At 45.4% G+C, this 27,975-nt stretch overlaps 1 protein-coding gene across 1 annotated transcript; it reads right to left on the reverse strand.

Moving 5' to 3' along the window:
• On the reverse strand, nucleotides 1–27,818 carry A2M (alpha-2-macroglobulin). Its single transcript, XM_038178164.2, has 36 exons — nucleotides 27,597–27,818; nucleotides 25,801–25,984; nucleotides 25,017–25,176; nucleotides 24,066–24,118; nucleotides 23,529–23,549; nucleotides 23,043–23,211; nucleotides 21,708–21,792; nucleotides 20,749–20,869; nucleotides 19,605–19,719; nucleotides 19,259–19,368; nucleotides 18,611–18,769; nucleotides 16,955–17,182; nucleotides 16,551–16,614; nucleotides 15,912–16,054; nucleotides 13,923–14,072; nucleotides 13,106–13,276; nucleotides 12,365–12,497; nucleotides 11,647–11,761; nucleotides 11,086–11,314; nucleotides 10,755–10,881; nucleotides 9,984–10,105; nucleotides 8,748–8,799; nucleotides 8,383–8,466; nucleotides 7,767–7,943; nucleotides 7,174–7,258; nucleotides 5,880–6,036; nucleotides 5,471–5,545; nucleotides 5,043–5,208; nucleotides 3,871–4,094; nucleotides 3,124–3,342; nucleotides 2,706–2,833; nucleotides 2,261–2,351; nucleotides 1,615–1,683; nucleotides 1,073–1,175; nucleotides 879–920; nucleotides 1–183 (listed from the first exon to the last, which is right to left on the reverse strand). Exons 1-36 carry the CDS (start codon nucleotides 27,692–27,694, stop codon nucleotides 158–160), a joined length of 4,455 nt encoding a protein of 1,484 aa, XP_038034092.1. The 5' UTR covers nucleotides 27,695–27,818; the 3' UTR covers nucleotides 1–157.
• Between the last annotated feature and the right edge of the window lie 157 nt (nucleotides 27,819–27,975).

A 27,975-nucleotide genomic window follows, 5' to 3' on the forward strand; every position in this document is an offset into this window, starting at 1 on the left:
TTTGGAGAATCAAGACTTAATTTATTTACACTGTCACTTCTTCTCTTGGTGTTGAGGTGTCCTTATGTAATGTTTCAGTAGGCCACCTTAACAAGAAGATCCTCTAGAGGCACAGACATGTGAGCTGATCCAGCAGGGCTCACATAAGATGTGTTCTTCAAGCATTTCCCTCTTCGGCTTCGTCTGGAGGTGAGAAAAGGACAGAATGAGAGATGGTTCCTGAGGAAGCAGTATCCAGAGTCCCGGACATCTTCCCTGCATTCTGGTGGCCCCTTCTTTCATGCCATGTGAGTTCAAGCCCAGTTAAAACTTAGGAACCTACATCACCTAAAATTCTGAGTCACAGATGGATTGGGAATGGTTGGACATGTTCAAGAAATCCTTGCTACAGAGACGGAAGGGGAGGCAGAGATATCCACCTTAGAAAGCATGTGCTACCTCTGTACATGTTCTCTCTCAGCACCTGGATTTCCCAAAGGATGGAAAAAAAAAAAAAAAAAAGAAGAAAAAAGGGCAATTTGACAGGTCCCCACTGAAGGCATGTCAATAGCATCATAATTTCCCCAAGACTGCTGGGAGGCAATTCCTCAACATGACATACACAGAGGAAAATGCAAGTGCCTCTGTGTAAATTAAGGCCATAACATTGGGATTGAGCCTCAGTGAACAAAAATGAAGGGCTTACACAGGACATGGTGTAGCCAGTATTGCATTCCTTCTCTGTACTAAGGTATGTCACAAGACTGCTAGAGCCATAGTGAAGACATGCCCAGAGACTATATCTAGGCTGAGGATACCCCAGGTTTGCAAAGATGTTCATTCAAAAGAACCTGCAATTGGCCATACTAGAACATGTCATCTGTTCCTCTGTACTCTACCTGTGGTGCAGGGAGCGCTGTACTCCTGTGTGGCAAACTCATCTGGAAAACAGAAGGGGAAGGAGAGAGCAGGGCTGTTGGCTGGCATAGGGATGGGTGCCAGGGCCAGCTGTAAGTCCCCAGAGCTCCCATGCACCTCCACATATCCAACTCCCCATGCTCGTTCCCAAGGGCACCCCCAGACCCGCACTTACCTGTCTCGTAGTAGTCATAGACCTTCACCTGGGCTGGCTTCAGGCCCTGCACAGGGATGTCCCGCTCCACCGTGAAGGAAAAGCTCAAGGTCTCGGAGTTCAGCTGGGGAAGGGAAGCAGGGGAGGCTTAGGGGTGCCTCTGCATCTGCCTTGGTCCCTCCTGGTGTCACCTCACTGGCCTCATTCCACTAGTGCTCTCCCTGCCACCAGTGGGCCCTGGTGGTAGGCACCACCACCCTGGGCCTTGGGGGTGTGTGTGGCCTGGCTGAGGGGCAAGGGGAAACCCTGGGGCCTTTCCCCACACTGGGGGAGCCGGTGGCTGGTGGGCAGGTGTGGGCTGATCTGTGTGCAGGCACGGAGAGGAAACCTGCTGAGGGCTGGGAGGAAGGTACCAGTAAATCTTGAAAGCTCGGCAAAAGTCAGTATGAAGTTCATTCCTACTTTTGTCAGACCCATGGTAGTTTTGAGGTCCATGTCTTTTGCCCTGGGTGCCCCCATGCTTGTGTTTCTCTGACCCATCCCAGCCCCAGATGGACACTCACCTTTTCCAGATACACTAAAACATGGTTGGTACTCAAATCCGTACGCTCAATACCTAAGCGTTGTTGCAGCTGAAGAAAGAAAAGCAAAATTTTACTGAGCTGAGAGTAGTCTCCCTGAGCCATTTCCGCAGGCCTATGGATGGGACACTAAGGGAATAAATACTAGGGGGAATAAGGGAAATAACTAAGTCTGCAGCATGGAACTTAGTGCCTCCTTGGTAGGCCCAAGGTCTTCCCTTCACCAGTCTGGCAAAAGGACGTACTGCCTAGCTTCAGCAGAGAGAGATAACTGGCCCAAACACAGCAATGGAAAAACGCAATAATAACACATTATTTCAGGCTTGCTAGTTCCGCAGTGTCATCTCATAATCTCTACTATTTTCTAGGCCGTGCACTTGATGAACCTCTCAAAAGGTAATCTAGAAACAAACTGTTACAGGACAAACTATAAGCCACAAGATAAGATTGTGTGCACAAGGTAAGCAGCACGGGAGACCTGTGGAGAGGAGATGGGTAAAAGAACCAGGGTAAAAAGTGAGGCAGGGCTAACAGTGGAAAAGATACCAGAACAACTAGGGGCTCCTTCAAAAAAAAGCGTGGATTAGGGGCAGATATCCTTGGAGAAATAATTCGCATGGGCGCCTACCTTTCTTACTGAGGACTTGACAGGGATGAATCCCGACAGCATTTTCACATCAACAATCACCATATTGGAGACGTTGCGCTCACCTGTGTAACTGAGGAACCAAGCAGCAAAGATTCAGAGCACCTCGAGTCAAAGCTGGGGGCACTTCCAATTCTTCCCTAACGCCTGACGTCCCACAGCTTCCTGGCAGCCCAACACCTTCTTCTCCAGCCCACTGCACTTCCCTAGTCACCTGTGCCACCCCTCACTACTGCAGCCCTGGGCTCCTCACACAGCTCCACCCCGCAGGACGCCCCCTTCCTCCACAGCCTCCTCCCAGCACGGCTGCTTCTGGCGCACCTTGCGGGGGCTGCCCTGCCCCTCCCAGACTGCCTCACCCTGGACCACCAGAGCTCCTCCAGCTCCCATGGCTTCCCAGGAAGGCTCAGACCAGGCACGGACTTACCTGACATTTATGCCTATGTTAAAGACCTTGTGGGCCTGGGAGTCCTCGCAGGTCTCTGGGGTGGTGTACACATGGAGCGTGAAGGGCGCGTCCTCCTGCGTGGGCTGCACGTTGTACCTCAGGCTCGTCTGGGGGAGAGCCAGCAGCTCTGTGAGCGTGGGTGTGCGTGCACAGCCCAGGAGAGAGACCGTCGCCTACCTGCCCAGCCCTCCCTCTTCTCCCTTCTCACAGCTCCCTCACACTTCCAGCACTGTCCCTCCTGCTCTTTCTCCCCCGCACAACAACACTTCTCTCCTCCGCCACAGCCTTCCCTCACACGCCTCCCCTCTCCCTTGTCCTTGCTGTCCTCTCCCTGGCTCCTGCTGTCCCGGGGAAGGGGCTCCCCTCCCGGGACAGCACCAGCCTCCACCACCCTCACCTGCAGGTAGACGCATCCTTCACCAGACACCTCTGCGCTGTACTCCCCTGGCACCTGGGGCAGGGGTACGCGCTGCAGCAGCAGCCGGTTTGAGGGGTCCACTTGGAAGTCTTGCTGGAAGTCCCCTGCAGATCTCAGGGTCACTTGGGAAGCTGTTCCGCTCTTGGCGTAGGTGACAGCTCCGTACAGAGACAGGGCCTGAAGAGCCACCACTGTGTCCTGCAAGAGACGGGTCCCGGCACCCAGGGATGGCCGCGTTAGCCCAGTCAGCCGTTCCACAACCCGTCCTCCCAGAGCCTGCCCTTTGCTGGCGGTGGGCACCCTCTCCTCCATTCTCCATTTTCCCCACTCTTAAGGAAGGAGAGATGGAAACGGTGAGTTTTTATATGGTTCCATGCTCTCGCTGTGTCCTCTGCACAGCACTCGCTTGTCCCTCAACTCCCTGTTGTGGAGCTCTGTGGAGCCTTCAAAAGCATTCCCCACAGGGGGAAGCAGCACCTGCAAGCGCATACACAAACTGTGGTGAGGACCCCAAATTGCATTGTCACTCATGCCACTGCCATTCTGTCCCTCTGCGTCAAGAAAGCCAGGTCATGAATCCAAATATCAGTCACTCCCATGCTACAGGGCTAACTGCAGGGTACAGTTCCTGCCGGGGCAAACCTTACCGTGCTCCTACCTTGCTCTCTGACACGCTGACACTCTCCTGACATTGACGTGTGAGCTCACGGGAGGGGAGTTGCTCACCTGGGTGGAGGAGAAGCCTCCATTGGGATTCTGCTGACCGCTGATCCACTTTGCAATAAGAGATGCGAACGACAGCTCCTCCTGGGAAGGCGCCGGCTGTGTGGTGAGGTGAGCGAGGAGCACATAGGCCGTCATCTCCACTTCAGCAGAGGGAGCTCGGTAGTGATAGTAGGGGAGATCAGCCACCATCTCTTTCCCAGGCCGCTGCCAGTGAACAGATCCATCTTCGCAGGGGGCATGGAGCGGGCAAAGAAGACAACAAGGAACAGTTACTTGCAAAGGAGTTACTGGCCCTGTTGGTGCTGCGGTGAGGACAGAGCCCCCAGCATGCAACTACAGGGTGAAACAGGAGCAGAGAAATAGTGCCTCACTCGTTGCACGGTTACAACTAGTCTAGGAGTGCTGATGTCCTGTCTTCGCACCAGGATACCGCTTCCACGCTCATGGAGGCATTTAAAGTCTTGAACACCTCATGGAGCCAGAGATCTACACGGAGCACTGGGCTGGGACACTGTCCCAGTTTGAGCAGAGATGCCCGGGTGGGGCAAGTAACAAGCTCCGTGAGGATCAGGGCTTGAGAGCCACCCGCAGGTGCAGAAGGCAGAAGGTGCTGGTGGCGCTTCCTTCAGCACCGTGACAGACAATGCTTGGGCAACCTGACTGCCCAGGCTGACTTTACCAGAACACTTCTGAGTCTTTATGCGGTTTCCTGCAAGACACGGAGCTTACGCTAGAGCCTTTGAAATGACCCGTATGTTCGTCTTCTGTCTCAGCACATCTCTCTCTTCCCTGGTTTATCATCCTTCATACTATGTTCTGTGTCAAACACATCCGCTGGGAGGAAGGTGCACCCATAAACATTGCTAAGCCTTTACTAAGTTGTTTTTGGCATTACAAAAGGAGCAGAGGAAGGTGAGATGCTAGCAGAGCCATGCTTTTGCTCAGCACTGATGGTGTGCTGTGCAGTGCCTCCTGAGGAATCCCCTCATAGCAGAGAAGTGGGACAGGACATGGAGAGGGAGCTGTCACAGGTGTTTCCTCTCTCTACACTTTTCCCCACCCACACAAGCCATTTCCTGCACCCACTGCCCCACCAACAAGAGCCGTTTTTTCAAGGGAAAATGTAAGATCTGTGGGCTGGAAGAAAGCAATGTCCCACCAGGAACACTCACCTTTTTTCACTGCTTCCTTTTCAAGCAAGCCAAGCATTGCCTTCCGCTTCTCCTCCTTTCCTGCCAGAGCAAAGGCGTACGCCAGCAGTGCCTTGGTGTACACGTGGTTTTCTTCTGCATTTGCTGCCGTTTCCAGGCAGAAGAGAGCATTACGCACCACTGAGTGCTGTGGAGAGATAACCAATTTTTGGAAGATGAGGTTTGTGCCATACTAACTATGCATCATTCCCCTGGATGCTGAAGTGGGGTCTGCCAGAATAAGGTCTAGGGACATAAAGAGTACAGTATTTTTCAGAAATGTCTAACATGACAGCACATAATTCCTATATCACAGGAACCAACAGCTGTGTACTTTTTCCAGTCTGGGTCAAATTCTGGACAGTACTGTGTCATCCTAGACTGACTCAAATTAGGGTGCAGTCACATACAGTTACAGGCAGAGGAATCTCCAGCAGTGCAATGGTGATGTAGGCCGTCAGTGAAACCTCGTTGTCCACTCCACCCTGCCAGGAAAGACAAAGGTAGATGTTTAGTGACATATTTTCTCATCTTCATTTTTTTCTACTGTTGCTGTGGTAATACTTTATTCTGTACTGTAGACCCTTTAGCTTTCCTCCCCGCACTGCTGCTCATATGGTGCTATCGTCACTTTTATACAGCAGGTTTGCCTTGACTCTTCTTCCTGTCATGGCAATCATACAGAATGGCCTCTGCCTCATTACTTCTTGCCATTGACATGGGATTTCTCTGTCTGGGTGCTCAAGAAGCTCAACTGCACCCATTTGACTTATGGTCAAGCACAAGCCTAACTAAAAGCCAACCAGGCAGGCATGCTACCTTCATGGCATTATTCAGGAGTGTCCCAGAACTGTGGAAGCAACCATTCTCCTTCTGCTTTTGAGTGAGCCAGAACAAAGCATCCTGGATGTGCTTCTCATATATGAAGATGTATGGCCGGGCCTGGGCAAAGGACTTCAGGACAAAGGCCGTGAGCCTGTAATGAAGAAAGAGCAGTGAGAGGGGCTGTGCAGGCCCACTGTCCATCTCTTGTGCACTTCACCTGTCTTGAGGAAGGCAGGAAGGCCTGGGGAATGAAAGGCCAATTAGTTGGACCACAAGTACATCTTAACCTCAAAGTATCTGTCAAAAAATTGTTTCTCACCTTGATTTCTCCTCTGTCTCTGGGCCTATAAAACCCTATGATTATTTTGCATTGAAGCTATAGTTTAGAGGACAAAGACGATCTGCATCTAAACAAATCTCTTTGGAAAAAGCAGATAATTGTATGCCAATTAGCTTAACATCTGTGTGACGGCAATAATCAAATAATGACAGAGAAGAATGAATCCCTCGTAGCTCATGGTCTGCTGGCAGGACTCTCACTAGAAATTCATGTCTCATGGGTTTCCCAGAATTCCCCAAATGTGTCAGTAAAACTATGAATATAGTAGCACATATTAAAAGAGTGAGCTGAGAAGCTAGAGCTGTTACAAAGCAGTTATGGGAAGAAACAAGCATGTAGTGAGAGGCCAATGTTCTGTTGAGATACGAGGACTAAAAGCAAACAGAAGGTGATGAAATCATCCATTTTTACCATTACCTAAAGTTGAAAGTGCACGGCAATGATATTCTGAATCAACTCAAATTTTCACAGTAAGTCACTCTGGCAACACACACTTTTGTCTAAGATGTCTTTGCTTAGTAACAGACAAACACTTTTGAAAAATAACCATACAGCACTGCTCTCAGATTATCATCCTTTCCACTTCTATGCAAATACCTTTCCCAGCAGCCTTCTCAGCAGATGCTGCTCTAGAAGAGCTGTCACTGCAACTCTTCAGCTTTGTCCAGTTGGAATGTAAAATCCCTGCTCCCTTCTTTCCCAACTTATTTCCTTCCTTCTTATCCATATGGTCCTCAGAGCTGCAGGTGGGAGGAGGTGCTTCAGCTACGTAACTGGCTGATGCATCCTCTTTCATGAAGTGAGAGGCAGCACAGGGACCAGAATATCTCTGAAAAGTCTGCTTATCTACAACAGCGTTTCCAATTTACCATCATACAGTATGTATTATAGCTGTGTAGCTGAGAAAGAGAGGATACAGGGGAGGCACGGGTGACACTCAAATCTCACCAGGTATTCCCTGGTTGGCCATAGCGTTGTCCAAAGGTACTGTAAGAGCCATCTGCATGCTTGTAGTTCAGCTGCCTCTGATAACCTGCAACAAAGAGTTAAAGCAAGATTCAGAGATGCCGGAGAACATCTGCTGAGGGATGAGGGAACATAAAAACAGCTATTACAGCAAAAGCAAAAGAGAGAGGAGCAGGTCAGTCCTATACTAGCAAATAAGAAGTACTGATACATCCCTACCTCCATACACTTTTTATACTGCATGAGGAGAAGTAGCACCTGTCTTTCTTCAGAAGGCAGGCAGGACACATTAATGACAACAAGCTACTATAGTGGGTCACATCGCAACTGTGCACTGGATTGTGACACTGTTAGGGAGCAGAGAAAAGTGGGTACAATGACTGGGTATCCTAATGCTTTAAGAAACAGATAATAATAAAGGAACAAACATGGAAGGGGCTTCACTGGCATGCAGAAGAGATGATCTGAACAAGAAAGAAGCTCTCTTTGCACATCTGGCCAGCATTTGACAGAAGAAAGCCACAGTTGATCTGGAAAAAATCCAAAGCAGAAGCAAAAATTGTGTCCCAGCTCACCGCTCACTAAGTATCCAATGGCCTTGGATTTGATCTCCTCACTCAACTGCCCTGTCTTGTTCAGATAGTCCAGGACATAGATGTTGGGTGCAAACAGGACCATGTTCTGTTCCCCGCAGCCAAATGGCATCTGGAGGAGCTGGTGCAGGTTCTGCATGGAAGTGCCCATAATGTCACCTAGGGAACAGGAGATATGAGAGGGATATTAACAAAATTCAGGGCTGGCAACCAGAATGAGAGGAAGCTATGGAACAAGAGAAGCAGGAGATGACAGAGAAGAACAAAAGAAAATCTGTATTGATAATGGTCCTGGAATGAAACACAGAGTAACACAGAAAAGGATGGTAACACAGAGTAACACAGAAAAGGATGGTAGTGAGTCAATGTTTAGGGCACTGCAGAGAACCCTGAGTGGAATGAGATTCAGAAAAGGGAACAAGAAGATCAGAACTAGAAGGGAAAGTACTTGAGACAGAAGGGATGAAATGCAGGAGTGAGGTGTACTAGGAACCAGGAGAAAAAGCTGTGAGGTTGGAGGCCAACACAGGCAGGCAGGCAGGCAGAAACAGTACATGGTTCTTTCTCCCATCAGATCCTTCCCGGGCAGCTCACTCACCCAGCACTGAGAAATACGCTCTGCCTGAGTCTTGCACCACATTTGAGGGGAGCGACAGGGAAAACTTCTCTTGCAAACTCTTTCCTGAGAGAGAAACAAGACCAAACAGTTTCAGTGCAGTCCCAAAAACTGTCTAATATAAGAGCAAGGGGCTTCAGTAGAACATCAGGAAAGCCTCCTCTTCCCTTCATCCCTTGATATAAAGAAACAGGTCTCAGGGTCCCAAGTGATGGGGTATGTTCTGATTATCTAGAAATATCAGCCTATCTAGAAAATGGTAGAGGCTGCACTATTTTCCTCCTCCAGGCATGTCCCCCATCACCCACACAAGAACAAATGGAGAGAGTGGGGAGGCAAGGCCTTACCTTTTGCACAGAGCACAAAGTTCTGGGCTGTTTCCTTCTCAACTCCTTCAGGCTTGGGTGGGATGAAGAAAAACAAGAGAAACGAGAAGTTATTGAGACAGGGAATACAGGCAGAGGGATCCTTAACAACATCCCTAAGAACAGAGTGAAAATAGAAGTGAGTGAACTGGAGAAGGAAAGGCAGTCACAAACACTTCCTGGAATTTAAAAAAAAAAAAGAGCTCTGAAATAATAATCTAAGTAAAAATAAAATATAAAATAAATTAAAAAAAATCCAGAATCCAAAATGACAGACCCAACACAGTTGTACATGGATGAAGGACAGCAGAAGGAGAGGGAAAATGCTGCAGGGCAATCACATGGGTGACTATTGTAACTGCTGTATGAAGTGAAACTCCTGTATCATTTTAACAAGTACTACAGCTTACAGTAAGTGCTTTTGCTAGCAAAAGCTCAAAGTAGCTCTAGAGGGCTGCCTGGAAGGTGTCTGCAGTGCTATTTATCATAAACTTGCAGATGCCTTGTGAAAAAAAAAAAAAAATGTTGACAATAGGAAGTAAAGATGTGCACTGTAATATGCGATGACACTACTGGTACAATACAACATAGTATGCAAGCATTAAGTTGTTTTATGATGCAGAGAAAGGCTAAGAACACAGAATATTTCTGTCAGATTTACAACACCCAGCATAATAAGCTAGCATTTTCTTATAAAAGCTGCAGTACTGCCACATAACATTTCCTTCTATACCATGCAGTATCTGCAACTCTTCTTGCCATAGGAAATGGATAAGCTGTACAATTTTAACACGCTTTCTGGACTTTTATAATATCTGGAGTTTGTGGGGACTTTTCTGCAGGCATCTAACTCCCTTAGGTGCTTGTGCTTCCCCTGCCTTCACCCTGGAGCCAGGCTATGGTAGCAAACAGATCTGTGTAACACTCAGCTTAAGAAGCAGTTTGCTTGGCTACTCAGCTAACAGAGAGCCAGCTTGTGCTGACTGGCAAACTGTTTACAGTAGGAGATGGGGAAAGTTTAAAATACTGGCAGGAGACACGTTGCACAGTTATTAACCTGCAACCTTTATGTAGCCCTGCCAAAGTACAGAGATAATGTAAGACCTTCATATCACCACACCATGTGTTGACTGCCTAGAGCTCTGTTTCATGTGTCTATGCAGTGAACACTCTAGCCTGTTAGACAGCTCAGTTCTCCCCTGCCCACAGCCCCCATACCTCCACCAGCAGCTGTCTGATGACTGTGTCCTTCCGTCCTTTCTCAGGGGTCTCCACTATGGCGTTCCCGCAGGGCTGCTGGTTTTGCAGGGCCTCAGCGCTCACCGAGAACTCCACCTGCCCTGGAGGAAACAGGGGTCAGCCATTCCTGCTGGGCAGCACCAGGGAATAGGATTCATTGACATTTCTGGGAGTTTCAGCCTGCAGGCCCATAGGCAGGGATTTCCCATCACAGTTGAGCCCAGCTTCTTTCCCACAGGAATTTAGCTATCTAAATTGGAATGCATGCTGGAGCAGATGGGCTGCACTGCCCTTGAAAGGTGACTGTTTTGGTGGCTCTTTTCCAGAACTTAGGACACCACTGTGGTGGGACTCATCAGTATCATGGCTGTTCAGCACTTCGCTACTTGGCATGCAAACCATGGCTGCTACCACAACATGAAACAGCAACAGCAAAAGCAAAGTGTGAAGGCCTCATGGAGCAATCATCAAATCTCTGACATGGATGGAACTGACAGAATGTCCCTGACAGCCAGCAAAGTTTCAGAAGTTGATGTCCAAGGCCTGTAAGACTTGATGAAATTGCACATAGTGCCAGACATGGCCTTGGACACTATGAGTCCACCAGCCTTTACATCCTGCATAACTGGAGATGAGACACTCAGCCACGGTATTTCCCAGGAAACTATGTCGCTCTAACACCAGATACTGAACTGGGAGAACAGCACAGAGAAACCCTCCCTGCAGTTTTCAGTATTCTGAGACTTTTACCTAGAGATCTGGGAGTCACCAGCCAAGCCACTGTTTTCCTCCCATTCTCACAGAGACAATAAGATTCTTCCTCCTTTCCCACTGGAGTTGCCAGAAATTGAGTAGACTGAGCCAGAGCCACGCTGACCTGCCATTTGTAGAGAGAGGTGTAATTGAGGAGGGGTGATTTTGAGAGACAGGGAGAAAATATCAGAGAGACAGGAAAAAATAGCAATAGTTATTTCTTCTGTAGCAAAGAAGGGTCTAAGGCTACTCAGAGATAAGGTTAGGTGAAGGCAAGAAGTATACAAGAAGGTACATGGGTACAGAGAAGGATTTCAATCTTCCATACCCTCATGCAGGCTGTCAGATAGCTGAAAACGGTGGCTTTCAGTGTGAAGGCCTCACCACGCACTACAGAGTAAGGCAGGGTGAGCTCTACAAAGAAGGGCTGGAAGGCTCTGAGAGACACTGTTGGGGATAGGCCAAAGCCTGTGTCTGATGAAGTGCAGAACGCATTGGCTTTCCACTCGGTGATGGTGTCAGGGATGGTCACATCTAGTTCAGCATTTCCTTCAGAGCTGGCAAGAGACAGCAAAAAAGGACAGGGTGATTTTTATGGGATTTTGGTGACTATCAGTATCCCTTTCAGCCTAATGAATTGTATTTGCTGTATGAATGATTGGGCACACTATATTGGGCACTGAACATCTTCTAAAATCACTACTACTATGTGGACAAACCTAACCACAGACAAAGGCAATTCCATCACAGGGGAATGCCAACTGATCTCTGCAAACAGTGAAGGACTTCTTGGCATTGAAAAGGCTTGGTAGACATGAGATTCATGTTTTCATCTTGTAAAACCAATTATATTATAAAAGGAAGGGAGGAAATATTCCAAGGCACTCACCTTACAGATACTAAACTCCAGATCCATGTTTCTGGGAAATACTTTCGGACTGTCTCTGTCAGCTCTTCAGGAGTGGCGACACGGTGCATTGGTGAGGCATACATTCTAGCAGAGTCTAAGGATGATAATTCCAAACAAACAAGATCTACATCAGCATCATGCTTTGGTCTGAGAAAGTGGCAATATACACTACAATTAGAAGCTGTGCTGGCAGCAGATGCTTGCTGTTGCTGTAGTGAGCACTGGTACTATAAGCAGTGAAGTTTCTGGGTCAGTGTTTATTAGCAAGGGCTAGCTCTTCCATATTACCCACCGGTCCCCAGCAAAACTCATACTATGAGAGGCAAGTAAAAATGAAGTAAAAATGAGCAGCTTAGAGGAAAGAGCTGTTTATGACCTTGTATGCTTGGCTTTGACAAAAGGAAAGAGAAATCTACTGAAACAAAGACAAAAAGTCCTTAACTACCTCCTAGTCTTGTTCAACTATACTTTGGCTAAACTAATTTCTACATTTATTTCTATATTAATTTAAGCCTATCCATAGGCCTTTACAACCCAGCAAAAGAGACATGCCCCACACTCATGCTGAAGATGACATATGTGAACACCCCACTTCATTATTGCTTCCATAACCCCAGCTCTTGTTTATTTACCCCCCCAAAAAACAGATGGGATCTCTGTTCAGAATAGAGATGACAGCAAGACTCAATTCCTTTACCGCCTGTCCTCGCGTCATAGTTAGGTAACATGAGTGCACTTGGAACTCCTATTCCTGCAGGTATGTAATGGCCAAAGTTGCAATACCTAGGTTTCTTCACCTTGGAATTTGTGAAAACCTTTAAACCCATTTCCTACGGAAGAGAAACACAAGATTTATTTTTTTGTTGTTGCTGTTACTGATTCCAGCTGAGGTTTACACAGAAGATTTGATGTTAGTATTTTATTGCTTCAAAAGCAGAAGCTGTTATGGTCTGTGGATTGGACCTTGAGATGATCCCCCCCAGCCCTGGATCTGGGTGCCCAGGTGGCTCAGAGAAGTCAAGGGATAGATCCTCTTTGCCTGTAGGGCACTGATTCCAGTCTGATTCCAGACTAGGGGTCAGGATGAGCCAGAGATTAGATAGGGAGTCTCCCCTTTGGAAGGAAATATCCGTGGCTACAGTGTAGCTCAGGGACGTACTGATTTATATGGGGTAAGGCTAATGGCACAGAACCTGAGTTAGAACCTCAATTCAAGCCAATCCCAAAGCTTTTCATGTAAAAAGATAACTTTAAGACTGATCAGTTCAAGTCAGGAGTACAGCTGTCATGACAGGTGAAGCTTATGACTCTCACTGAACTTGGTGTCAGACTACTGAGATTCACAAGTCATTTCCTTATATTGCATCATGCCACAAAAGGTTTAAGCACTCTCATTCCTTCTCCCATTTCACTCCTCAAACATGCAAGAAGGTTTTACTTTTAGGATGCTGTAAGTGTCATCTTCGTTACTATCCGTTAGTGGAGAATAGGTGATCCCATTCACAACTATATTCTTCAAGGTGATACAGTCTTCCAGGGGGTCATCCAAATGCACGTTTGGACCATAGCGATAGCTCTGCAATTCCTTCACTGGCAGCAAGTTATATACCTGGGCAGAAGAAGCCAGGACATTTAGCATTTTTCAGTGTCCACCATCACAAGTAAAGGATTTGGACACAAGCATCATAACAGTCAAATCCACACAGCCATGGTCCTCCCTGAAGTGGTTGCAATAGGAAACTGGAAGTCCAAGAAGACATCCAAATTTGGAGATAGTGCCTCTTTTGCTATGGACAGTATGTCACTCTGGTTACTGTGGCTCAAAGATATGAAAAATTACAGTGGCCAGCCTGGCTGCAGCCTTTGTCCCTGTTCTGGCAATGTCATTTGCTGCTTAGCATGAGGGGAATGAACTTTCTGACACTTCTAGATGCTACTTCAGTAAAATAAATCCATGTCTAGAGAGAAAAACTGAAAAATCATCATTAAACACAGGACAGCTTTTGGCTCTGGACATGAGAAGCAGTTTCCTTAACAGGGTTTCCCAATTATCATTCCTACAGTCGTGCAAAATCCCAAACAAACAAACAGCTGCTGCCTAGTTCTCAGATTTTGCCCACTGAAGATGAGCAAGAGCACAGGAGAGCATTCCTGTGTCAGCACTTTCAGGAAGGATTCTTCATTGTTTCTACCCCATTACTGGGTTGCTCTTGCTCAGACCAGGCTTTTAGGTACTACGCAAATTAAGTACTTACAGAGTCAGGTGACAGGTCAGCTTCTGGCTTCATGAGGAGAACACTCTTGTCCACAGCACGGACAGCACAGAGGGAGTTTGGGGAGGCTCTGAACAGCAAGTGTGTTTCAGAAGAAGGCAGGCCTTCAGAAGTAGAGAAGCCCAAGTCCACCTGTATCCACAGGAATAGCTATGTCACAGATGCCCTAGCCTTGCAAGACTCCAGCTGAGCATCAATCCCAACCCTATGAATCCCACACAGACATGTATACCCTCTGTGAAACATTGTTGAGTTTCCTTCCTGCAATGCCAGAGGAATCAGCACTAACAGTTCTTGTCAACTTAAGCATCGCGACTTTTCACAACTTTTAAGGCATTTTGGGGTTTTAAGGCCACTGTGAATGTGATGAGATAATCCCACATAGTGGCTAGATCTGTTCAGACAGCTGAGTATGGTTTTGAACAAGCTTCAATCTCTGTGCTGCAACCAGAGGTGTTGTGGAGATACAACAAACCTGCAGCGATCTCACTTGGCAGATTCACTGGTAACATGAGAAGCAGTGATACCTTGGAACAATACTGTAATATGTGCTGCCTGGTGATGGCTCTGAAGAACCGGCTTGTTGGCTGAGACCTGCCAGACTAATGTGCCTTCCTCAAAAGCTAATTCACAACTCTAATGACCTCCTACTAACCTCTGCCCTGCAAGTTCTTTCTAGCAAAGCTGATTTCAACACTATCTCACATGGTTTTATAATAGCATGGCTGACCTGCATAGATCTTCCCTCTCATCAGCAATACAAATGCTCCCCTAACATACAGCAATCACAGCATCCTTACACTAAGCATGTTCCCTGACAAAGCTGCACTAGCTGCCAGTCTCCTTCATGTCCCAGTGAGACGACACAATGCCTTTTGCTGACAACCCTCATCTCTCACAGGGTGGTCTCCCAACCTTGTGAATGCAAAAATATATTCTTGAGGAAACAGCAGAACAATGAATGTAGCAAGCTTGCTACTAAAAACAATGTCTAGCATACTGATGGCCCAAAGTCTGTCCCAGCCAGGCTGCTTTGAATCCAGGATGCTTTTGGAGAGGAAAGCAGTACCTAATCACATAAATTATTTGGCACTTGGCATGTGCCTAGACTTTAATACAGTGCATAGAATGACCTTTAAGATAAAAAGAAAATTCAGGTGTTCAATGTCTTACAGTGACACCAATATCAAGAACTCATTTAGTTTGGCTTTTAGTGGGACAAGGGACTGCCTTTAACAGTGTACTATTATTTTGAAGCTCTAATGGCAGCTTGAGGATCCTCTCTTCTTAGGGCTGCTCATACATTATTCTGAACTTCTTCATAACGAATAGATGGGGCCACAAGAGAATCATGGTCTATATGTTCACAGAACTTTCTTTGACCTCCTTCAGCTGAAAAGCAGTCTCATCTGTGCTATCGGAGCACCACCATGCATTGCTCAGTACAGATGGCAGGTTTAAGCAAAGTTTAGCTTAATTTACATATAACAGAAATTACAATGACAGGATGAGATGTATGAGAGTCGAAAGATCTGACAAAGATTAGATGTGCCTACTGGACTGGGGCTGTGTGTGTGTTTTATTCTTGTTCTGTGACCACACAAGATGCCACATCATTCTTACGAAGAATTTGTGTGAAAAGGAGTGAAATACATGTGTTGCAGTATGACATAAGATATGTCATATAAGATGGCCTCCCCTTTTCTTACCCCAAACTGTCTGTGAGATCAGTGACTATGACTTGTTGATGAGAGATTTTAGCAGTGTAATCCCTGCTAGCATCCTTTTTCCAAGAGTTGTTCTCCTCCAAGCTAGCACAAACCAAAAAGCAGTGAAGCTACGTAGAACAATTTATTGGTGGCTTGTCCAGTGTTAGCAAATCTAAGTAAATGAGCTTGCACAGGCTAAATCTAAAAAAAGTTTTGCCAGGTTTCAGTCTAATGGCTGTTCCCTCAAGAAGTGATCACTTACCTTATTGCTGAAACATTTTTCTATGTTGAACTTGGCTGAATCAGCAATCACCTCCCTGCTAGGAGTAGTGGTGTAGACAAGCACTTGGGCCACTGGAGCAATATCAGCTTCCACAGGCAAGTGTAGCAAGAAGACCCCGTTGGCTAACAAAACAAGAGCAAAAAGTTGAAGTACAGGAAACCTGCTCATGGAGCAGCCAAATTTCCAGCTTTTCCTTGATGATGAACTTCATTCTAGCCATAATGAAACTCTAGGCCTCCAACTGGGATGAATTTGTTTTCAAAGAGATGCATAAGACTCACTGTCTGACTGGAAAGGCCTGTTTCAAGTCCTGTTCTACACTGCATAAGCAAGCTGAATTTTGGTTGAATTTCTAAAAACAAACCACCAGACAGTGTCTCTGAGGAGCACTGGAGCCCCAGAAACACAGTGTTAGAATAAAGACGGCTGGTACAGGGGTTAGTGCAAATCTGTGCTAAAAACGAGTAGACAGAAAAGAAAGCTCAAACTCTTCCCACATCCTAGGGAACATGGATGGATATGGGAATCCCTACACTGCACGTGGAAGCAGCCTGTGTGTCTGCCACAGTTGCATAGCCTCACAGGACAGAGACAATATGGCAGGGGAGGGAAACTTACCACTTTCCTGGTCCAAATCCAGAATGCTGGTGCCAGATTGCTTGATGATTCCTTTGGCCATCACCTGAATGGAAGGAGAAACCCTGCTGTGACTGAGGTTATGCATGAGCTAAACCTTAAAGAGGGAGAACCTGAGAGGAGAGTAACTGAGTGTTTATAAGTGAGCAACAGGGAGATGGTTGCATCCTGCTCAGCCGTTCTCTGCCTCCCTGTAGCAGAATCCCAGTGCTCACCCAGGGGACACTGGGACATCCTCACTCCTTGACCCTCCTTTTCATGGGAAAAGAACATGTGGAGGATGACAGGGAAGTGTTTAAAGCCTGCTGCCTCAAACCACAATTTCCATCTCCACCTCCTCTACAATTACCAGTGACAAGCTGACTGTATGGGAAGTGCAAACTTACCAGGTAGTAAAAGACAATTTTCCTCTCCTCTCCTACGGCCTCTGGTGTAAGGATATAGTGCACCCGCACCTCTGTGGGGGAGCCGCAGCTTAGCATCTCAGACTTGGGCTCAATTTTGAGGAAGCTCTTACTTGGGGAGTAAAAACGCTTTATGTAGAGATTGCCTTCTTCATAATGTGGAAAAACCAAGGTATGGTCAAAGCATTGGGAGTATGATTTATGAGTTGCCTGGAAATGGAGAAAATACACACATAGAGATCCTCAAACACAGGCAGAAAAACTGGGACCAACATTCATGGTCTAAGTGTTACAAGTTTGGTATTTTTTGTACTTAAAACAAAAAGGCATTTTACCCAAAACAGAAATATGAGCCTCGAAGATGTAAGACAGACAGGGTGGCAGTATCCTGAACAAGTAACTGGAAATGACTCAATCCCAGAGAAGCTGGGCTTTGTCTCAAATAGACTGAATTTTATCAGTTGTTTACTTACTGTCAGTATCATCATATGGACTCTTTACCCTAATATCTTGCCCTCTCTAATTCTCAGTTAGTTTAAAGAGAAAATAAACCAATTTTAATTTTTATTATCATCACTGGCACTGGAGAACAAATGTTGCTGTCCAGCTCAGGAATTACTAGCACCAGGATCAAGCTGAGGATGCTACGGAAAAGGAGAAAAATTCTCCAATTGAGAATTCAAAACCTAAATCAATCAGAAGTTTAGCAGTTGAGAGGCTATGTCTTCCTAAAAATAAGAGTGAAGGGAAAATATTTCACATTTCTAAGGGTGCTATTTCAGTATTTCATGTGCTTTCCATGCCCTTATTTCTTTATCTTTCTCACTACACTTGGAAATTCTTGCCTTTTCTTTATCTTGCAAAATTCTGCAACTTTCAAGCACATTGTGGTAACTTCTAGATATTTTTTAATGGTTTTAATCTGTGACAAAAGAATTGTATGGAGAAAAAACAAATGTAAGTCTGGACAAAGTGCTTTATTCCAAGGTGAAATATTAGGAAATGTGCATGTTACATATATATTGCATTTTCCACTAACAAAAGGATGCTCAGCAGCACTTACGTCTTCCAGATAAATGAACTCTACACTTAAATACACAGAAATTCTAGAGAATTTCTGTTAATGGTTCATACTGTTTTTCTATTTATGGCAGGGGAAGAAAGGTAGGAGGGAGGGAAGGAGGGAAGGAGAGAAGGAGTTTAGAATCTCAGAATGCTAAATTAAACCTGGAGAGATGCTTAGATGAGACACCTGAGAAATCATTTAGTTGAAAAGACAGTGAAGCACTAGCAGCACTCCACCATGAGAGATTTTTAAGAATAAGTTAGATGCATCCTTGATACAGATTTGTCTAGGTAGGGTTGGTGATCCCTTGGAGCAGAACGGACTATATGACTGCTTGATGTTTCTTCTAACCCTATATTACTATTGCCAAGCCGAAATCAAATACAAGCTAAGTGCAATTGTCACATGGCAGCCTGGTCTGTTGCATGGCTATTTCCACCATAGTGACGCTGAGGTTGGCAAAGACAACCAGAATCAAGAAGCTGAGTGCTTCTGTATATATAGTAGAAACTTCAGAAGTACTCCCCCTCCATCCCTGCTGGTCACTTCATCACTTTGCCCCCATGACTCACTCTAATTCCAACAGATTCCAATTCCAGCATGGAAGTGTTCAGGGCAAACTGTGCCCTGCCCTCTTCGTTTGTTGTGTAGTTGGTTTCCTGGCCTCCTTGTATAGAAATCCTCACAGTTTCATTGGCAATTGGAGCACCAGACCCATCCACAAGTTTCACCTGCAGGAACAAAAACAGTATGATACAGGAGAACACCTGTACAGTCACTAAGCTGGGGATGTTGGGTCCATCTGAGACAGGGAAATTTCCATGGCACTTTGCATCACTTCACATCACTTCGCTCTTCCAGAGAGGGCTGTGAACTTTCTGAATCTTACTTCTTTGTCTCTTTCTCATCTCCATCTCTGTGCCAGAAGACTGGAAACAAAGACTGACATGCACTCACACCAGTTAAGGCCTCCTATTAAGCAGGAGACCAGAGAAGCAAAATTTGACTTGACTGAAGAGGGGTCACAAGAACAGAGGGGGAAAGCAGAATGAAAGCTATGCTCTCAGCTGCTGTTCCCAGGTTAGAGAGCCTGAAGAACTGAGGAGGTCATCAGGGATTAGCAGCAACACTGAGGTTCAGCATATTTGCAGATGTGGGCATGTGCCCATCCAGGAGGTTAAGTAGCACTCATGACACTCCACTTCTCAAGGTTTCCCTACCTGTCCAAAGAAGGGGATTCCAGGTTTGTAGTGGGAGTCTGAATCCTCAAAGGTGATTTTGCTGATGGTGTTTGTGATCTTGGAGAAGCTTGTTCCAGTCAACACCACTCCTGCAGGAAGAAGATTGAAGAATTAATTTGCCTTTCCCTGACATTAATTATTTTTGCTCCAGGTCAATCCTCCTTTGTTGGGCAATAAATTTAGTTGATGCTCCTGGTATCCAGGCAGGAAACTTTAAGATTCCAGAACTGGGAGTCTGCTTTTCTCCCTCACTCTTACTCGGCAGGCCTCTTTGCTAGTCTCTCCAGGGCTTATTATGTGCCTCTTTGATCTAGATCATTCATACCTGTTTCCTCCTCTTTAATCTTAGCCTCTACATAGAGCTTATCCTCATATCCACTTCTCTTGAGCTGGAATAACTTGGTTTTTACCACTTCAGAAATGCAACCATGGTTGTCTGTCTGTTGGAGGAAAACAAAAAGGCTGTTATAGTCTCGTGTGCATGACATTTTTCCAACTTAATGATCCCATCATTGTGTGATGTGGTTGCCAGGTGTCAGGCACATTAGAATATAGCTGCTGACTTAAAATGCACAGGCAGTACTAGTGATACATAAACCATACATAAAGTTTGTGTATGTGTAGAAAGAATAAAACAGCTGGAAAAGTATTTCAAAAGCTTGCCACCTCTCATTATCTTCATGTACAAGACAGGTCTCCACAGTCAAGGGAAGAGCTACCTGGAACAGAATTTAGCACTGCAGTGTTCATGTTTCCATTTAGCATGGATTACAGCACAGTGGCAGAGGCGATTGTGGGGATGATGCTGTTGCACATTCCAAGAATCATGCTCTCTTCTGCTTGCTCTCTTGTCCTAGCCTATGTCCACAACTGCCTCAGCTGGATACCTTCAGTTTCTGTCAATTAAGTTAGCACGAGTCAACTTGTCCATGCTCCAAATGCCATTCAGTTTTGCTCTGTAGACTTGCCGGTGTGATAGTAGTGTGTGTGTCAGGGGAGTATCTATCTGTCTTAATCACTGATGCTAAATTCACATTCTTTTTCTCCTTGCTCAAACTCCTCCTCTTCTTTCTGTTCCTTTCCTGTATCAAGCAACAACTTCTGATCCCACACACTGACTCTAGTGCAAGCCAACCCCAACTCTGCATTCACTGTGCATACCTACCCTATCTCATTATTCCCTTACACTTGCTTGTCTCCTGATTTTTTATTTTTTTCTTGTCACCTCTTCCTTCTCTATCAAGCTTCTTGCCTTTACACACATCTTTCTTACAGCACAGGCCTTTCAGATTTCACCTTGCACCCAATCTTCATTTCTTCTTAAGGCTTTCTTAAAATACATGAAATCTCTCCCCTCTTCACACTCATGATTGTACCTACTCCATCAGAGCAAACTTGTACCTAAAAGGCATGCTCAATAAACCACATTTTCTCCTACCACTTTGCCCCCAGGAATTATCATGACTCACCTGTCCAGAGAACTCCTCACACACTGCCTTAGACTCTTCACCATAGCAACTGGATGAGTATTGAAACTTCCTGCACACACGGAAACTCACGAGGCCAGGAACAGGCTTCCCAAATGTGTATCTACAAGCAGGGAGGATAGAAAGAAAAACAGAGCCATGAGGAATGTAAAAGGAATGGAGAAACTGATTAGCTCACCCCCAGTGGAGCAAAAACTCTTTCCTAGAACCACCTCCATGATACAGCAGGGTCATCATAGGAAGTAAAAGGCAGCAAGAAATTTGGTAATGTTTTAGGATCAAGGTTGGCAATGAGGGCAGAAGCACTGAGTCTTATAATCCTGATTCCTAGGAATAAGACATAAGTGTGCAGAAATCATTTATTATAATGCTTATTCAGTTGAGAGTGCACCTAGTCTTGGGGAACATGTTGCAAGTATCTACATCACCACCCAATTCAGATGCAACTGGTTTATCTATGTATGTGCATTGGGTCTCTCAGCTCATTTTTCATCCCATGCTGTGTCTCTTCCTGCAGGACGTGTGGAACATGCCACACAGAACTGAATGACATAACTCAAAGGAAACATCAGTTATGGTTTTCTCACAGCATTGAGAGTAGAAGCCAAATTTAAAATGCAATTCCAAGTTGAGATAAACAAAGACCTCTTCTCTAGAACAGCAGCTAATCTTATGTCCTCTATGACCCTCATATGTTAAAAATATGCAAAAATACTCTCAAAAACAAAATAAACAAACAAACAAAAAAGAAAAGCAATGTTTCTATGTTACAAAGTGTCCTAAGCAATAATTGTAAAGCCTTTTGTCTAATGGTATATGTAGTCTATTTGGTCCTAGAACCCAGAAATGGCTGAGAAATATAGTGAAGTTTCCCAACAGGACCTTCATCAGTAGCTGAGGGGAAACCAGAAACCAAGGACTGAAAGAAGAATGACACTCACAAGCCACAAACTGTCACCTGCAGCTTCTCATCAAGAATGGTGATCAACTTGGGCATTTTCACTGTTACTTCAAATTTGGGCAGCACTGCAGCAAAAACAAAGGAAAATAGTCTATATGGGGAAGAATAACATAAGGATGAGACCCGAAGGCTGCTCAAAGGTTATTCTTACAAATGTTCTGAAAGCTTTTAGCATCTAACTGGTCAGATTTTAGTGGCCAGTGTCATCTGCACATCCCACCAAAGTCAATGAAAGCCACCGGCATTCAGCCAGCCACTGTGTTGGGTAAGAAGACAGGATAATTACACCAACTATTAAAACACAGCAGCTCTTTAGGTAACACAAGGGCTATCAGTCCCACACCAGTATGATACATTAAAACAGATCGTTAGGTCAACAGAGATCTCTCAGAAACATACAGAGTTGGGACTACAGCTTGGTCTTTGCATTTCCAAAGCATGTAGACTTTAGCAGTTTGGAAAACAGGAAAGGCCCTGGAGCTTCCCTGCTGACTCACCACAGAGTAACATCACATCCAAACCCAGCTGCAAGAGGGTTAGTGGACAGTGACTATCTTGGGAGAAGAAGGAGGAATTCAGGGCAGCCATGCAAATTAAAGAGGACAGTGGGCTTCCAGAAGACTCATCCTGGCTACATGATCATAGCAGACTATTAAACAAAGGTTGCTGCTGGCTTGCTGGGGTGTTGAGGGATCAGTGGCTACTGGAAGGGAAGGCAGGGGAAGGAGGAGGCATGTGCAGATTTGTATTAGGATCACATTTCCTAGCCAAGCATCTGGGACTGGCACAGGGTTGAAATCACCAGAGATATGTTAAGGCATTAAGGCATCACAACACCTACAGGCTTAGCCTGTGGGGGAGGACAAGCAAGATCTGAATCTACAGCCTCAGCATACACCAAAAAGTCAGGACTTTCCAACTCAGGCAGGCGAGACCTAGATTCATAGCATCACACTTGACATGTGTAGCCAGCTGAAGATGAGGTTGTGGCTTTAAATCACCTCTGAAAGGAGGTATAGCCACTGGTCAATAACATAGACTGCTATAAGCACACTTGCTCATGTTGGGAACTTTGCTGATATAGGCAACTGGGAGCACTGCACTGCACGGCCTGGGCCTTAGGGAGGAGTGAAGACAGATTGCCCAGGTCCTTCGGTCTTCTCTTCTCCCAAATGAATGATGCTTGGGAGGGAGAGAACTGAGAGACATTTTCTAGCCATACAGGACGTCCTGATCATATCTACCGCTCTGTTCAATTATCTCTCATGCCCCATTGGGCTAGCTGCAAGGAACCTGAAACTGCAGCAACAGTTACCATACTCCTCCACGGAAAAGGAATGTTGGATTCTCTTCCCAGAGGCTTTCTGTACCACCACGGAGTAGGTTCCTTCGATGGGTTCAGAGGTGAGGTTGAAGAACAGCTGGATTAGCCCCCCCTTTAACTCTGCCTCTGTCCACTGGTACAGACGGTTTTTCTTTGGGTCCTATAGATAATGAGACCACAAGGAAATTGTGAGAACAGTGTGAGGCTGCAATAACTAAAAAGCACTAACAAAAACAGTGAGGAGAGGCCCACCCCTGGGAGGCTGCAGGGCAGGAATAGCAGGATTGTTTGGGGAGCCCAGGGCTGGACAACAAAATGAGCTCTGGGCCCAGAGTACATGGTTGCCACCATACAAGTTAAAGCTTTATGTGTTTGAATAAATATTACAGACCTGCTATATAAATAAAATAAACAAGAAACATCTTGAGGAACTGGCAAGTTTACAGATCTGAATGTGAATTTCATGTCTGTACATACCTCAATGTAGACCAGCGGAAACTAGAAAGGGAAGAAATGAAACAGCGTATTTAGAATGTGCATTTAGACAGAGCGCAAACAGTACAGTCCATGGCTACAACCATGTTTCAGGGAACTAGCTGATAATACAGTGGGGTAAGGAAGAAAGTCCCTGATATGGAGCAATCATGCATTTTGAAATACATCAAGAGAGTGGCATCATTTGTATCAGGCATTCACCCAGGACAGAAAAGTCACATGAAATTACTAACATTGGATTATCTGGAATACCAGCTAGAGCAGATGTCCACTGTGATAGTGGCAGATTTGCTCACTGCTGAGGTGTTTACACCATTATTCATTTGCAGTTACATTCTCAAACCTTTCCAAGAATGCAGAGGCAGTCTTATGCAGAAATCTGAAGAACAGACCCTGTTAACAAAACCTGAGATAACCTGGGAACGCACAACTATCTCCCCAAAAGACATTTCTTTCCTTACTTTTCACACATGGAAGATTTAAGGCCAAATGACTATTGAAAAGAAGTGCTATACTTGCCACTTCATTCACGGGGAGAAAGCTTTCATCCAGAGAAACAATTCTGAACAGAACTGATGGAGAAAAACATATAGTGAGGTTTGACAGTGCAGTCACCAAGCAGAAAACATTGTTTGCAAACACAGTACAACAGAGAACAGTTGTTCTCTTATATGGAAATCTCATTCACTACAAAGCTATGTCATGCTATGCTGCCCAAATAAGAAATTATATTAATTACAGGATATTAAGAGCAAATCCGTAGCAGTGGGAACATCTTACTGACTGTGGGCATCAGAAACTGATTAATTGGAACCAAAAATAAATTTGTCTTTGCCTACTTTGCAAAGATACATCTTTACACTGGAATTAGCATGGGTCTTCTAATTTTTTCCTCTAACTAGATTGACTTCTTACGAAGAGTGAATGCAAGAAAATCATTTTGGCACCTGGCTGCAGATTTGTGTTGGCTCTGCATGAACAGAGAATTCAGTGTCTCTTTTAGGACATTCATCCCTGTCCAGGCCAAGTTTAGAAGACGAATGGCCTGGAAGTAATAGCTTATGTAGTTCTCTCTATCTTCACATCTTCGTTGAGCAAAATCAGCTGCCACTTTGAAAACTATTTCACAACTTAGCCTGAATTTTGGCCCTGTTTTCTATAGGACAAATAGCCAATCATTGCTCCAGTTTTTGTGGTTTTAACAAAGGGTATCAAAACTCTATAGAAGGGAATCCAAACTACATGGACCACAACAACAGAACTCCCAGTGGCACAGGGAGTGTGTGCACAGGTGCCCCACTTACATGCATGTACTTTAAAGTTCCCCAAATTGTTCCCACATGGAGGATTAAAAACATATAATTCAGCTATGAGAGACTGCTCTTCTAACCCCCACTGAAAGCACTAAGATTGGACAGTTTTTGTGGTAATTTCTGCTTCAAATGCAAATCTCCGCCCCTTCCCTGGTACCTGTCTGTCCAGGTTTGTAGATAGGTTTGTCTGTCTGGACGAAGACCAAGCTCTCAGAATTCTTGACCGACACCGTCTTGCGGCTGATGAACTGCAGGGTCTTCCCCTTCACTCTCACAGTGAGAAATATGACTGGTGACTGGATACTTAATTTTGGAATCTGGGGAATGACAAGAAGGCAACTATGTTATGGACAACCTGCAAAAGCCTATTGAACTGAACTGGCCTTCCTAAAATTACAAATCTAATATAATCCTGACAGACCCAACAAAGAGGTGAAGAAGACTAAAATCAGGAGCAAGAGACTGATCTTTACTTGTCCCATATTCCTATACTTTCCTACTTTTGTGTAGTGATTGTGCAAGTATTGTGCAGTAAAGGAACTCACAACTCTGCCAGTATGTTCCAAGAAATTCTTAATGTCCTGATCAAAATCTTTCTGTCTTTCTGACATTCAGAGGGGGTAAGGAATAATCCCTTTCCTCCTTCAGATAATGTCTCTAGTCCTTGCATAACATTTGTTTTTCCAAACCAGACATGTCAGATCCTTATACATCTCCTCCTGTCTTAGAGAGGAGCTGGCTTTCCAGGACTGAGCATTTCCCATTCAGATATCATGCTAAGGAGAGCTCAGCTCTGACAGGGTTTTGAAGATGGACATGAACATACCTGTGGTCAACAGGAAAGTGAATACCTATACAGTGTTACTCTGTTCATTACTATTCAGTGCCCTTACGGTTTATCCTTGGTGCAATGAATCAGCCTAAAGGGATTAGATACTCACAGAGAAAGGGATGCAGGTGAATATATCCTTCTCCGACACCACATCATCAATCAGGCTCCTGTTTTCCCCTTGATACTCAAGCGTGGCACTCAGTGTCACAGACTCATTCAGATGGGTCAGCTGAACGCAGACTTTCTCAGGAGCATCAGTGTTTATCAGAAAGGGCAGCAGCACCATGTATTGCCTAGAAAGAGGGGGAAGGCTAGGTCAGAGGAGCAGGAACAGGTGGAAGGAGCTGTACAGAAAGGGCAAATAAACTAATCTGATAACTACAGCCCTCACTGTTCAGGGAGAGAGCTACATTTTCTAGGAGTGCAGTAAGATTTCTGGCATGTCTGTAATAGCACAGGAAAGCAGATAGCTGGGTCTCAAAAGTAAAATACCACAGGAAATTCTCAATGTAAATGTCTGGAAAGGATATGTTTTTCCAGGTTCCAGCACAATAGCAGTGTTCTTTCCTGGGACCCTGAATACTGCCTGTGGCATGAAGAGCAAAAAGTCTACTAACAGGCTATGTTAGTAGCATTCAGGAGTCATTCAAGTGCCAGTACCTACTGAATAAATGGCATTGACTCCACTCTGCCAACCATCTGTAGTGTTACTCTCAATCCTCACAGGGATCCAAAACTGCCACAGTGTGGTGCCAGATCTTAAGCAAAACCCTGTAGCAAATTCAGTTCTTTGCAGGGAAGTGATGCGCTTCTGGGTCATGGTGAGCCGTGGGTCCCTGCGCTGTCCTAGGCAGCCTAACACTTTGCAGAGCATGAGCAGTTTGGCGTTGCCATGCTGCCCAGAACTGCATCTGGGAATCAAACCTGATCCACCTAATGACAACCAGTGCATCCTTTTGGGTGGGCAAGCTCTGTCCTCCTCACCCCCAGAACAGCAAGTGACTGGTAGAAGGGACCTCAACACCTGCGTAGTAAGGTAGGGCACTCCTCTTGGTGCACAGGAGGCTCTGACACCTTTATGTCCACCAGCCAGTTTGCAGGGAGAAAGCTCTGGCCCCTTGGATCCTGACCCTGCTGTCCACTTACCCTGTATTTCTCAGAGCACTGTAAGCACAGCCTTCCATGCATGCACACAATACATACTCCATCACATACAAACGGGTCAAAAGGAGGTGAAGGAATGAAGTATAAGGTACCCCTGCAGTCTGCTAGCACCTCACAGACCTTAACTGTGACAGCCTTACAGTTCTACGTAATTCTGTACGAGGCTGAAATTTTCATTCCACTGGCTGGACTGAAAAATGTGAATTAAAAAATAAAACAATTTCTGGACATGCCAAATCCGTTATTTGTTCTTGTTTTGAGTGTGTTATCAATCAGAAAAGCATTCACATCTCCTAGGTGTTTTGACCTGGGAGTAACATAATGAATGAAACGTTTCATTGTCTTTTCAAAAAATAAAAAATAAAAAAGTGTTTCACTTTAGAAAACTGAATGTATAAATGACTATAAAACAGCTATAAAAAGTTATCTTTTAAGTAAAGAAGCAATTTGTTGCAGAGTTTCGCTGAAATCATTTCAATTCTCTTTAAAAGCAAAAGCTCTTTCCCTCTTTTCTCTCTCTCTTTTTTTTTTTTTCTCTTTTTCTCTTTTCTTTTACTTTTCTCTTTCCCTCTATTTCTTTCTTTTTCTCTTCTGCTGCTGCTGGCAGAAGATGTTTTACCCAGTTCTGCTGTCTTTATCCCCGGGTAAAACAAAGTAGGCGGAAGATGAGACACAAAGCAACAGATAGAGGAATAAAACCCAGTTCTCCTGCCTGCCCTGGGACCCCCCTGTGTAGCTTACGGCTCTGTGATGGGCGAGACGGGCGAGGCATCTCCAGGAAGGAAGAAGAAGAGAAGGAGAAAGATGTTAAAGCTGCTGGGCAGTCCATCTTTCCCCATGGTGCAGAGCAGGATGTGGCGAGTAGAGCAGAAAAACAGATAACCCAGCCTGGTTCGGTGCCGCTTGTACTGCACCTCTGCTCTCTAACTTAACCCCTTTATACTTTCCTGCACAAACAGCCCGGGGGCTGGAAGAGATAAGGGCAGTGGGCCAGGGCCTGTCCGGAAATGGGAGAGGCTTGCAAGGAGGAGCTGAAACTGGCTGCTCCAAGCCCAGGCAGAAGGCCAGGTGCTGGGGGAAGAGGGAGGGGAGAGTGCCCAGCAGGCGGGAGCTGTCTCTT

This window comes from Anas platyrhynchos, chromosome 1 (genome assembly GCF_047663525.1).
Source record: "Anas platyrhynchos isolate ZD024472 breed Pekin duck chromosome 1, IASCAAS_PekinDuck_T2T, whole genome shotgun sequence".
Classification (NCBI taxonomy): Eukaryota; Metazoa; Chordata; class Aves; order Anseriformes; family Anatidae; genus Anas; species Anas platyrhynchos.

Excerpts from the sequence above, each read along its gene's own strand:
- A2M (XM_038178164.2), bottom strand. The coding sequence starts at position 27,694 with ATGGGGAAAGATGGACTGCCCAGCAGCTTTAACATCTTTCTCCTTCTC. Across the intron at positions 17,183-18,610 it reads TGGAATCTGTTGGAATTAGA|GCAACTCATAAATCATACTC; the intron begins GTGAGTCATGGG and ends CTCCATTTCCAG. Across the intron at positions 10,106-10,754 it reads GGTGACTCCCAGATCTCTAG|GGCAGGTGGAGTTCTCGGTG; the intron begins GTAAAAGTCTCA and ends TGTTTCCTCCAG.